A 13,663-nucleotide genomic window follows, 5' to 3' on the forward strand; every position below is an offset into this window, starting at 1 on the left:
ATAAGTTGAAGCCCATAAGACATGGGAGAAATGAAGGGCACATTTTGAGAGACCTGTGAAAGAAGAAAAGCCTTTATTTGTCACATGTACATTTTTTTATTTTATTTTTATTTAACCTTTATTTTACCAGGTTAGTCTCATTGAAATATAGAATCTCTTTTTCAAGAGAGACCTGGCCAAAATAGCAGAACAAATTAAATCATACAATCACAAAACAAACAAAAAGGCAAAAGACATCTCAGGTGCATTTCAATTTAAATAAAAGTGCCATTAATTAAAACATTTGCACGTGTGGATACACTCATGTTCTATAGATTTAACATAATGTTTAAAATCATTTAAGGAAATTAGACACATTATACATTATTGCACAGTGAAATTATTTCTTCACATATCCCAGCTTGTTAGAAATCTGTGGTCAAAGCACAGGGTCAGCCATGATACAGTGCCCATAGAGCAGACAGGGATAAGGTCCTTGCACAAAGGCCTAACATTGGCATCTTGGTGGAACTGGTTGAACCCTCCACCTGCTCATCAGTAAAACCGTCCCTTAACTGCTGAGCCAAGCCACAATGGCAAACACATTATTATTATTATTATTATGATCATCATCATCATCATAGAAACGATATAAATTGGTCAATTTAAAGTGTAATAATGCTTGTTAAAGTAATGCTTGTTACAGATCAACTGCAGGACACAAAGGGAAAGTTCATGGAACCTCTGAACCTCTTTACAAAATGTTGACATGGCATGTTTTGTCTTTAAACATTTAACAACCATTTTCTTGAGCATTATGGGCATTACATGTTAATAAAGGCAACAACCTTTTGTCCACCAGAATATATTAGATACATTTCTAAACTATTTGATTTAGATTATTTGGAGTGTCCACCAGTCTGTGGGATTAAGCTCTTACTAGAAATACAATGAAAATTGTTCATGTAAATCCATAATTTGCTGATGAAATTAACCAAAATCTGATCAGGAATTTAATGGCATTGTATAAAAGAAGTATTTTAATGAAGTTTATATAACTTCATATTTATCTATTTTTGTGCATACATTTTACTTTTGGACTGCACTATTGGATGGCATATAAAGACAGACAACCAATTATATAATAATGGAGCTAATCCACTTGTATAGAAAAATAATTAGCTGCCTGTCACACTCAAATACACCCCAAAGCTAATTTTATTAACTCTTATTAGCACAAGCATTTAAATATAAATAAGTTCATGCTAGAATTAAAGACTTACAAGGACAGAGGACAGACATTGTAAATTATAGTTAATGAGCTAATTTGACAAGCAGTGGTACTGCCAATTTAAACATTTTCACTCAAATGGCCATGGCCCTGCTTAACCAGTGCATGGTGAAGGTAAATCTGGAGTACATACTGCAAGTTCATACACACATTCACACACAAATTGCAGTTTTTCTCAGTTGCTTTGGAGCATTTCTCGAATCATCCTTAAAATTTGAAAATCAGTAAGTGCATTCTCAAAACAATGTGAACAAACAGTACAATACATTGGACTTCGTGCAAAAGCCTGTTTTTTGCTCAAAATCCTTAGTACTTCTCTCAAAAGCAAGTATTTGTGTCAAAGAACATATCATTGCCATCAAAATAACAAGTCATTTTATCATTGTTTATGATAAAGAGTGTGGCTTATGTGTGTCAAATTTTGAAGCAATCTGTAATTGAGAATATTTAATGCATCTGTGAGAAACATTTGTCCGACTGGTTGGTTTAAAATGTTTGCACAGATTTTGGCATTTGGACATTTTGGTGGACAAATGTCATCATGGATGGCTGCTACACACCTCAACCTAAACTCACATCCAAAAGATCCAAACAAAAGGTGCAGTATGGGTCATTTTTTATTGTGTGTCCCTCTAACTTGCAGCATGTTAAATTATATACCAATATATCTCAAATCTGTTACATATTTGTTTTCTGCAGAGTGTAGATGATGTGTAGAGAGAGTGTATGTTGAACGTTTCTGTATTTAATTCATATTTTAAAAAACTTTCTTTCGGCTTCTCCCATTAGGAGTCGCCACAGCGGATCATCCGCATGTGCCTTTGTGCCTTTCTAACAAGAGCTGAAGTGTTCTGGTACCAGGACAGATCTTTAGAGATGTGAACTCCCAAGAACCTAAAGCTGGAGACCCTCTCTACCTCAGTTCCATTAATGTAAACTTGGGAGTGTCTCCTACTGTTAGGTTTCCAAAAGTCCACAATGAGCTCTTTAGTCTTCATAGCATTGAGGGTCAGGTTGTTGGAGGCACACCATGCTGTCAGGCTTTGGATCTCTTAACTGTAGGTTGAATCCTTGTTGCTGATCCATCTGCAAGTAAAGGTGCAGATACCCAGGTGAACCCAGTGAACTTAGTGATCTGTACAGTGGTGATGACTGTATTGAACGCAGAACTAAAGTCTTCTTCTGATGTAGGTGTTGTTTGTATCCAGGTGGGTGAGGGCTGAATGAAGAACCATGGAAACTGCATCCAAACTGCATTCCACGGTCCAAACGGCAAACTGGTATGGGTCCAGTGAAGGTGGTAGGCCCACAGTGAGGTTATTCAGAATTATTTAGAGTTTCTTATCATAACAATAGGGGTGAGTGCAACTGGGTAAAAATCATTCAGGCACAAGAGAGAGGTTTAAGGCTTAAAGCAAAACATTAACATGAACATTAATCCCTGGTACCGGCCTGGTCATGGTCACGGTGGTATCAGTTCTTTATGCTGGAAAAAAGACCAAACCAATGAAGGTAGAGTTTAAGAAAAATGTACAGTTTCAACTTTTCGCTGTTTAAATAAGCTAAATTTGTAAATGTTATAAATTTCTATTGTACAGAGCACAAAAACTGTACTGATATTCATTTTCACAGAATGGGCCTGTTACCAATCATTGAAATAAAACGGCACATAGTCAAGTCACTAGCATTACATATAAATTAAATTAAAATAATATCTGATATTCTATCCAATGACTAATGTCTAGGAAAAATTCATTCATATACACTAAAACTAACTATACAGGGAGTGCAGAATTATTAGGCAAGTTGTATTTTTGAGGATTAATTTTATTTGAGGATTTAATTTGAACAACAACCATGTTCTCAATGAACACAAAAAACTCATTAATATCAAAGCTGAATATTTTTGGAAGTAGTTTTTAGTTTTAGCTATTTTAGGGGGATATCTGTGTGTGCAGGTGACTATTACTGTGCATAATTATTAGGCAACTTAACAAAAAACAAATTCATACCCATTTCAATTATTTATTTTTACCAGTGAAACCAATATAACATCTCAACATTCACAAATATACATTTCTGACATTCAAAACCAAACAAAAACAAATCAGTGACCAATATAGCCACCTTTCTTTGCAAGGACACTCAAAAGCCTGCCATCCATGGATTCTGTCAGTGTTTTGATCTGTTCACCATCAACATTGCGTGCAGCAGCAACCACAGCCTCCCAGACACTGTTCAGAGAGGTGTACTGTTTTCCTCCTTGTAAATCGCACATTTGATGATGGACCACAGGTTCTCAATGGGGTTCAGATCAGGTGAACAAGGAGGCCATATCATTAGATTTTCTTCTTTTATACCCTTTCTTGCCAGCCACGCTGTGGAGTACTTGGGCGTGTGTGATGGAGCATTGTCCTGCATGAAAATCATGTTTTTCTTGAAGGATGCAGACTTCTTCCTGTACCACTGCTTGAAGAAGGTGTCTTCCAGAAACTGGCAGTAGGACTGGGAGTTCAGCTTGACTCCATCCTCAACCCGAAAAGGCCCCACAAGCTCATCTTTGATGATACCAGCCCAAACCAGTACTCCACCTCCACCTTGCTGGCGTCTGAGTCGGACTGGAGCTCTCTGCCCTTTACCAATCCAGCCACGGGCCCATCCATCTGGCCCATCAAGACTCACTCTCATTTCATCAGTCCATAAAACCTTAGAAAAATCAGTCTTGAGATATTTCTTGGCCCAGTCTTGACGTTTCAGCTTGTGTGTCTTGTTCAGTGGTGGTCGACTTTCTGCCTTTCTTACCTTGGCCATGTCTCTGAGTATTGCACACCTTGTGCTTTTGGGCACTCAGTGATGTTGCAGCTCTGAAATATGGCCAAACTGGTGGCAAGTGGCATCTTGGCAGCTGCACGCTTGACTTTTCTCAGTTCACGGGCAGTTATTTTGCGCCTTGGTTTTCCACACGCTTCTTGCGACCCTGTCGACTATTTTGAATGAAACGCTTGATTGTTCGATGATCACGCTTCAGAAGCTTGGCTATTTTAAGACTGCTGCATCCCTCTGCAATATATCTCACTATTTTTGACTTTTCTGAGCCTGTCAAGTCCTTCTTTTGACCCATTTTGCCAAAGGAAAGGAAGTTGCCTAATAATTATGCACACCTGATATAGGGTGTTGATGTCATTGGACCACACCCCTTCTCATTACAGAGATGCACATCACCTAATATGCTTAATTGGTAGTAGGCTTTCCAGCCTATACAGCTTGGAGTAAGACAACATGCATAACGAGGATGATGTGGTCAAAATACTCATTTGCCTAATAATTCTGCACTCCCTGTATAAGTGAACACAAAAGAGCTTATCTCACATCTCAACAAATCAGGCTATATGAAGACCACAAGAAGAACTCAAATTTATTTCAGACAGGATGTTTTCTGCCCCCAAACTGCTTTACATAAAAAAATATTAATGATCAGACATACAGCAGGTGTCCAAAAAAGTTGTGTAAAAGTCTATAGGGGGTCACCACTGCGGATCATCCGTCTTCATACCCCCCTGTCCCCTACATCTGCCTCTTTCACACCAACTACCTGCATGTCTTCCCTCATCACATTCATAATTCTTTCATGTTTACAAAAAATCACATAGAACTGCAGAAAGACCTTTCAGACTGAACCTACCGTAGAGCGCCACCTTGTGTCTAAAACCCATGTGTAGATGTCTGTGTTTATAAAAGCTATACACTATAGCTTATAAAAGCTATACACGATAAAACTACACAAGGATGACAAATTTTGTACAGTGGAACTGTAATGCCTTGGGGACATTTTGTTATTATGTTCATGGATTTATTCTGACTGATCACCTTTATTATAAACAATATTAGTGATTGGTCTCTTCCAGCATAACAATGATCCAGTCCACATGACCCGGGGGTTCACTAAAGAGGTTACTGAGAAACAATTGTGTGAATTATATGCCATAATAAACACTAATACTTTTAGTGTTTATGTGTTTAGTGCGGTTAATTTGAGGTCTTCCGCTGGGTGGCAGTAAAGGTCCACGAAGAGACCTGCTGTACACCACAAGAAGAAGAAACTGGCTTCATGCAATAAACAGATTTAAGATCAGAAGACTCTCATAGCGAACACAAAACCTGTAAGTAAAAACATTGGGATAAAAATGAAATAGTGGTTAGACAGTGCGGGTTATATCGTATGAAATATATCATGTTATTGTCGCACAGCTTTCTAATACTAGCTTGCTATTGCTAACAATCCAGCTAGCCTAATACAGCACTTCTGTCGGTGTAATTTATACAAACACGAGGTTTTTAAGGTGTCAGCCGGATATTAGACCTGATGTATTTTTTTGTTTTGTCTGTAATTATTAACGATTTAACGATGGTTTCTGTTTTCATCGTGTCGTGTTTATAAACCAGAACGTGCTGTTGGTTCTATTCCAAATGGCTCAATTCACACTACATAAAGTGTACTAGTTACAGACTTTACAACGTCGCTATCTAGGGTTGCTCTTGTATAATAGGGAGCTATTTGGGATTCGGCCGTTCTCCCAGCGCGAGTGGGCTAGAGAGCTTTAATACTAAATAATATAATCAAGTGTTTCTATCCAGTACTGTACATTCAAACCTTTAAAACAGTACTTAAATACAGTACTTAAATACAGTGCCTAAATGCAGTTCTTTATAGTCAGTACTCTTATACAGTGCATTATATTCAGTACTTTATATCTTCTTCTTCTTTCGGCTTCTCCCATTAGGGGTCGCCACAGCGGATCATCCGTCTCCATCCCCCTCTGTCCTCTACATCTGCCTCTTTCAACCAAAATACTTTATAAACAGTACTATATATTCAGTGCTTTATATTTAGAACATTAATACAGTACTTTATATTTAGTCAGTACTCTTAGACAGTGCATTATATTCAGTACTTTATATCAAATACAGTAATCCCTGATAAGTGATAAATGGGGGATTAATGTAGTTTATAAACAGTACATTATAATCAGAACTTTATATACGGTATTTAGAATGCATCATAAACAATACTTTATATACAGGACTTTATATTTAGTACTAAGGGACGTGGTAGCTCAGTGGTTATGGCTTGGGGCTTTCAATCTCCAGTATCGGCAAGCCCCTGAGCAAGGCCCTTGACCTTCTGCCCCCTAGGGGGCGATGTATCATGGCTGACCCTGCACTCTGACCACAGCTTTCCAACATCACTGGATATGCACAGAAGAATTTCACTGTAAAAATCTTCTCTTTTCTCTCTTCCTGTACAGTACTGATGCACTTTGTTTTTCTGGTGTGGTGTATTTTAGAGCTGATACTGCACGCCCACATACGTGTCAAACCAGATAACATTAGTGGAATAAAGTGGTTTAGTTATATCTAATATCTCTGTTAAATATTGTTCCTTTGCTGTCATTACAGTCTGTAGTATTCTAATTACGTTTGTGACTCTCTTTTAATAGGGTTTTATGAATGTGAATATTTTGTTTCTTAGATACATACAGGTTGTAACCATCCGTCCAGATTCATGTTATTTGTCAAAACCAAACTTTTTGCCTGTTACTCATTTTATAAAAATGTTGAATGATAATAAGCACTTTTTATTCCCAGTCCTGTTTTTTTTATGTGATATCTGTTCTTTATGGAGTAACAGCAAATTCTTTTATTTTTTTATTTTATTTTTTATTTTTTATTTTTTTTACACAGTGTTGTGTTAATTATTTTATTATTTTACTCTCAGTAATTTAGCACACAGGTTTACAGCACTGGTCCTGGGTTATTGCTGTTATGAACAGCCTTTTGTTTGTTTTCTCTATTTAAATACAACCATGTCCGCCTAGCATGGTAGTTTGTTTGGCTCAAAATTGTGCAGGAAAGACCAATGAGTAATCCAGGACCAGGATTGGAATCCTGTCATGTAGCAAACGAAATACAGTGTATGACTGGTCACGTCTAGCTCTGTTTCTGTATTCACTGTGTCAAATCTTTGGACAATTGTTTTATTTACTTTGTGGTTGTAGGGTTAAAGGATACAATTTATTTTTTCTTAAACATGGTCAGCATGGTGGTACAGCGTTTAGTGTTGCTGCTTTACTAAATGCTGCCTCACTGTTCTAACCTAATTGAATATGTTCACCATGTCTTTGTTAGTTTCCTCTGTATACTCTGGGTTCTTCTTTTTCCTGTCACTTAGAACATGGCTGACGTTGTGCCCAGGTTGTAGAAGATTTGTATGCATGGTTGTCACTTCTTGAACACAGTGTTCCTCAGATAGGCTTCAGTTTCACTACTACCCTGACCAGCAAAAAGCAGGCACGGGAGATGAGTAAATAAATCCTCAAGCCTTTTATTAATATTTGTTTCTGACTGCCGTTCACTGGAGCTGTTTGGTCAGATGGTTATTCACAAGAGATTACATTAATCTCTTCATGCAAGGAGGCACATGGTTTATGTTTAAAATATATTTGCTATTGGCTTTTCATCTCTTTTTATTAATACTAGAGGGTGAAATGACTAACGGACTAAAGAGTATCTGTTTAATCTGAATGTCTGCTGGTACTAGTATGACTGAAAATAAGACCTCATGTTAATGAATGATGACTAAACTTAGAGGTTGGCTGCAGTATTAATGTAATGTAATTTCTCAGCCTTGTGCCTTACAGATCTGAGTGAACGCTTGGCTCCAAAAGGCCGGGCGTGATCATGGGGAAGGCACTGTCCCACCTGTCCAAGCAGACATGCCATGAGACATCACCCCACGCCACACTGACCTCTGACTCCGAGTACAACCGCATGCCCAGTGAGGATGTTAAGAATGGTGGCGATGTCTCTCACTTCCCATATGTGGAGTTCACTGGCAGGGATAGTGTCACCTGTCCAACATGCCAAGGCACTGGGAGAATCCCACGAGGTAAACATTACATCATTAAAAAAAACACAGCACAAGTTTTACCTTCACGAGTTAGAAGTTATTTACATATGTTGCCTATGGATTCACCAAAGGAACAGTGATGCACTTGTGTTTTTAAAAACAGGGTTTTGATGCCTTTTAAATAGTTCTAGACCAGTTATGCTAATAAATCCATCATCTTATATTTTGTAATGCTTTTTAAGATAAGACACAGAAAAAGAATGTATATTGAAAGATTTTTCACTCAACATTTAGTGTGTTTTGACAAATAGGGAATTATTCCTACACTTGGCTTTATTAAGGTTTACATCATCATTCATATTTTAACAAATGCTACATGTCTATTTTTAACTATTGTCCTGCCTTGAGGGGAAAATTTACAACAGAAATTGATTATTCATTCATCGGCCATAACTGGCATCAACTGCATGCCTCACTTTACATACCCGGCACAAATTGTAGAGTAAATGTCTTTTGGTTTTATAGTTTTTAAAATTTTTATAGCACCAGCAATAAAGATGGTTCTGATTCTAATGATTAGCCCACAATCCTGAGAAATCCCTTATAGAACTTTTTCATCGTATAGTTTTATGATGTATGCAGTGGGAGGGACATGTAGGTATACTATGTTTGGTAAAGATAGTACTTGATTTGGATTAGTATCTCCCCTGTGTCTACCACACTGTGGGAAAAATGCTATAAAAGACTACAAAAAATGAAGTTACAAAAGGAACCTTTAATTGCAGGTCAGGAAAATCAACTGGTGGCACTGATTCCATACAGCGACCAGAGACTGAGGCCAAGGAGAACGTAAGAATAAATTACCTCTCATCATATTGTACTGTATAAGCTATATTAACTACAATATTGTCATATGTAATTCCTAGCTTGTTATTAGGATGTAAAAAGCAGTCAGGTGGAGTAAATATATGTATAGTGTGCTATTAACATAATCGCAATGAAATTAATTAGATGATTTTTTTTTATAGTAATCACTAATCTGTTAATTAACCTATTTTTTGAAAGTGAATGTAAACTTTTATTTATTTTGCATTGAAACTTTATATTTTATGCTCAGCGTAATCTACCAATAGTTATTACTTAAAAATTCAAAAAAAGCAATCATTTTGTTTATGTATTTTGTTTAAGATTAAGACATCTATTTAATTTTCATCTTTTACAGAAAGTTATATGTGTTTGCTTCTGTCATCGTTTGTCTGCTGTTCTCGGGCTTGGCAGTGTATTTCCTCTTCCCGCGCTCCATCGACGTCACCTACGTCGGGGTGAAGTCAGTTTATGTCACCTACGACAGGGACAACCACATTGTGTATCTCAATATTACTGTAAGCACCAAATCAGCATTTTGGCATATGCACTATGAGAACAGATCTAGAAAACCTGCAATGCCTTTATCTGCATCCCAGCTGCACTTCTTAAAGTAGTAAATACTAATCAAGATGATTTCATTTGTGATTGTTTTTCTTCTACAGAACACGCTGAATATTACTAACAACAACTACTATTCGGTGGACGTGGCCAACATCACAGCTCAGGTGCAGTTCTCCAAAACTGTGATAGGAAAAACACGTGTTAGCAATATTACCACCATCGGCGCACTCGACATGAAACAGGTAGACCTTTTAAGTGGGATTTTAATCCACATCTTAATCCAGTTTTAGAAATCAGAAATAAACTTCTTAAATTCAGTATTAAGATGCTATATACTGATATTCTGGCTATGTTTCAGATTGATTACATGGTGCCTACGACTATAGCTGATGAAATGAGTTACATGTAGTAAGTATGCTTTAAGTTCGTATATACAAACACGCCACCCATGTTCACAAGGCACTTTTAAATTATGTGTGGAGACGTGCATGGAGTGCACCACAGGATCTTAATCTTCTGAGAATCTTAAACCAGCAGATCTTAATCCTCTATTACTTTTGTCTTCATGATCTAATAAAGGAAATGCTGAAGTGTAAACTAAATTTTCAATGCAAGTGTCTTTGCCTGACCTTGACTTAGCAGTCTAGACTATGACCGTCACTAAGCTGTGTTTTTTTTCTCTTTAGCGCTCTAAATGAAACATAAGCTGTATTTAATTGACTAATTATTGAGTTGTGTAATTTCAGTTAAATGTGTTTTATTTAACACTGTAATTCTGAAAATAATTACTGAATGTGTGTGGCTGCTTAAAAGGTTTAAAGCAACAATAGAATTTTCAACTGCCAAAGATAAATTGTGATGCTGAAGACAGCAGAAGTGTGTTGCACATCAGAAACGACACATCAGAAACGTGTTGCCTCTTTTTGTTCACAGCTCATAGTTTTGTGCATTTGAGTATTTGACTACTTGTTGATTGAATCAGCCTCGTTCAGGCCCATTCAGAAAACCTAATTCATTCCAACCTTTTTTTTAAATTTATTTTGTATTTTTTTTTCCCCCCTTAGTGATTATTGCACCCTGCAGACTATCAAAGTGCACAACATAGTGGTCATGATGCAGTGAGTATTTCACACGCATTTCCGAAAGTGAAAGACTAAGCACAAGTGACACTAACCGTTTTCTTTAGTGAAACAGTGGGGGTAACATTTCACCTGTTTTGACTTTTGCTTTGCAGGGTAACAGTCACCACGGTGTATTTCGGCCACGCTGAGCAGGTCTCTCAGGAGATGTACCAGTATGTGGATTGTGGGGGAAACACTACATCTTTGCATGAGTACAATCTAAGGACTCCTACCTCAGACTAATGCGCAGGCTGAGGCTACACTGTGTCTATTCCTTTTCCATGCAGTCACTTTAATTCCATTCGGTCAAACTGCTTAATTCTCGTTACATGCGTTTGTTAGATAAGCAAGGTGACATGAAATCATGAGTAATGCACTTTATTTTCCAATCTCCCAAGACCTTTGAATTTCTTTAACCTTCTTGCAGAGGTTCAATTAAGACAACTAAAAACCACTTGCAGCTGTATATTTGTGTTCTCTTTTAATACCTTTTAACAAAAACACTGCTGCAACACTTGGGAACAATGCTTAATGTCTGAGTGTCTGTAACAAAACAAACAAAAACATGCACACATTTAAAACTTTTCTGCTCGAATTAAGGTTACATTCTAATATTGGTAAACAAAAGACAGAGTATCCTGATGCTAAAAAGCCACGCATGTTTTTGAGCTATGTTTGGGTATGTGTAGTGTAGTTGCTATTTATTAAGTAAAGTTATTTTTTAGAAGTATGATTTTACATTCTGGCAGCACTTGCAGACTCACATCTGCTGTATTTTACCCTGCAGTGTGTTCTCTAGGTGGTGAAAGTTTGCACTTTCTATTAGTTTTTAATCACTTTTCAGCTTATTAACCAATTTTCTTGTTTCAGTTTTTGAGATATCAGAGGGGCAAAATACATCGAAACGAATGTTTCGTCAAAACACAGATAATGAAAAGCAGAACCTTGTGAAAAAGGAACAAAAGGAACCTTGTGTGGAAAAAGGAACAAAGCAATTACAATGCCAATGTTTTAATTTCTGCTCAAACATTCCCAACCACACAAGCGTTAAATTATATGCTGACTAGGATATATCTACTCATATATCACATTAACAAACTACTTCTCAACCCACAGAACTAGTAGTGTTCAGCTACATCGACATTTGTGTCGATGACTTGTCATTTTTAACATTGCACATGAAATATGAATAACAGAGAGCTTTTAAACCTTTTAATCTAATTTGTATAAAAGCTTCTAATACAAACTCCATTAACCTAAACTAAATAACTGAATATTCATAAAGTGATTTGTATCAAACATACATTTAGATTTTGTTTATTTCCGTTACATGAAAATGATTGGATATTAATCGCTGAACCACTGAATATTTGGTTCAAGTTCACATCTATTATAACATTGTCTATTGAAAGTCTTTGTGCTTGTCTGCAAAGGAACATTATTTTTATATTTAATTTAGCCAAAAAATACAGCAAATAAATGGTAGAAGTTGTCATTATATTTAACAGTTGTCAGGCAGTATGTGAAGTTTGTATGTTGTTTCAGCTTAAGTTTAGCTTAGTTTTAACAAAGAGTTCATAATTCTAGATGCTGAAAATATTGTGTAATAAAAAAAAAAAAAAAAAAGACTTGTACAAAAAAAGTGCACTAATAGTTTTGGTACATGTTCATCTAAAGCGTATTATCATCGCTTGAATAAAGGCTCAAATGCTCATTTGACTTCCTTAATCAGTGTGTTTATGTGTGATAAAGCTCCACAGATATCGCAGATATCAATCGTGTGGTAGCTAGGACAGTGGCAGATGGTTAATATCTGTTTTTTCAAGCTGGAACTCTTCCATTGAAAACAACATTAAAGGGGGCAGGGGTGAGGGAGATGGGGGAGTATATAATTATAAATAAAATGTATTTTTAAAATTGTTTTTTCATTATTTTTTTAAATAGCTGCAAGAATTGTGGATTTTAATGTAACAGCGCTACCAGCTAAGTTGAGAATGTAACCATCATTGGGTTAGGGTTAGGGTTAGGGTTACATAATAAAATTTTTTTAAACTTGCACTTCATTGTTGCCACATATCACAACATCCCCAATCAGGAATTTGCTGCAATGTAAACCACACTCAGTAATGTGTAGTAATATACATATAGTATATTCAAGTTTTCGTTAGTGATCGTAATAAGGTAACATTTGCTTTATGAGGTCATAGAAACATCATTCAATGTGGCACAATGTTCTGTGTTCTGCCGTGGCACAATGAACTTTGCTCTGCAATGTTGCTAATTAAACCTTGGATTACATAGTCTGTTCAGGGGTGAAGCACTTTCTGAATCACATCTTTTTTTGAAACAAATCTAATCTATTATAAACGATTTGTAAACTGACATTTTGTAATAGTTTTTTTTAGAGGGTTTGCTATAAGCAAAGGTCTATTACAATAAATAAAGTACTTTTCACCTTATTAAGGTGAACTGTACAAAATTCATTTTTAATATTCATTGAGTCACTTGTTACAAAGAGCACCAAAAGGCATTGATAGAACCAGTGCTTAAGAGTATTTAGTGGTGTTATTTTAATCACAGAATTGATAACATCTTGCAATATTGCCCCAGCTATGCTGTTGAATAATTTACTCAGTTGTATCTTAGCTTTAAAGAAAAGCTATTTTTTTGTGTGTCCTTGTTATTGCTGCCCTGAGATGATGAACAATCTACACAAGATCATGAAACGGAGAAAGAAAGCAACAGGTACAACACAACACACTCTAATAAATAAATTGGGGTGTTTATGTAATGCCTAGCAGGAGCTTTTTTTAGTAAAGAGAAGCTGAGGAACACTTCTGTATCATGAGTGACTTCAGCGTTATGAGTAAGAGGTTGGATTATTTGACAAAGTGGAATGAAAAATTTAGTGGCCTAAAAAAATTAATTATAGCACCA

General features: G+C 36.4%; 1 protein-coding gene across 2 annotated transcripts; it reads left to right on the forward strand.

Moving 5' to 3' along the window:
- Nucleotides 1–5,301: 5,301 nt before the first annotated feature.
- Nucleotides 5,302–11,192, forward strand: tmem106bb (transmembrane protein 106Bb). 2 transcript variants are annotated; one of them, XM_046835507.1, is made up of 8 exons: nucleotides 5,302–5,430; nucleotides 7,969–8,216; nucleotides 8,963–9,026; nucleotides 9,400–9,559; nucleotides 9,707–9,847; nucleotides 9,964–10,013; nucleotides 10,670–10,723; nucleotides 10,840–11,192. In XM_046835507.1, exons 2-8 carry the CDS (start codon nucleotides 8,009–8,011, stop codon nucleotides 10,967–10,969), a joined length of 807 nt encoding a protein of 268 aa, XP_046691463.1. In that variant the 5' UTR covers nucleotides 5,302–5,430; nucleotides 7,969–8,008; the 3' UTR covers nucleotides 10,970–11,192. The 2 variants fall into 2 exon arrangements, with proteins under 2 accessions (XP_046691463.1, XP_046691464.1); XM_046835508.1 differs by having other exon boundaries at nucleotides 5,307–5,430; nucleotides 7,954–8,216.
- The last annotated feature ends 2,471 nt before the right edge of the window (nucleotides 11,193–13,663 follow it).

The sequence above is a fragment of the Silurus meridionalis genome, chromosome 22 (genome assembly GCF_014805685.1).
Source record: "Silurus meridionalis isolate SWU-2019-XX chromosome 22, ASM1480568v1, whole genome shotgun sequence".
Taxonomy (NCBI): Eukaryota; Metazoa; Chordata; class Actinopteri; order Siluriformes; family Siluridae; genus Silurus; species Silurus meridionalis.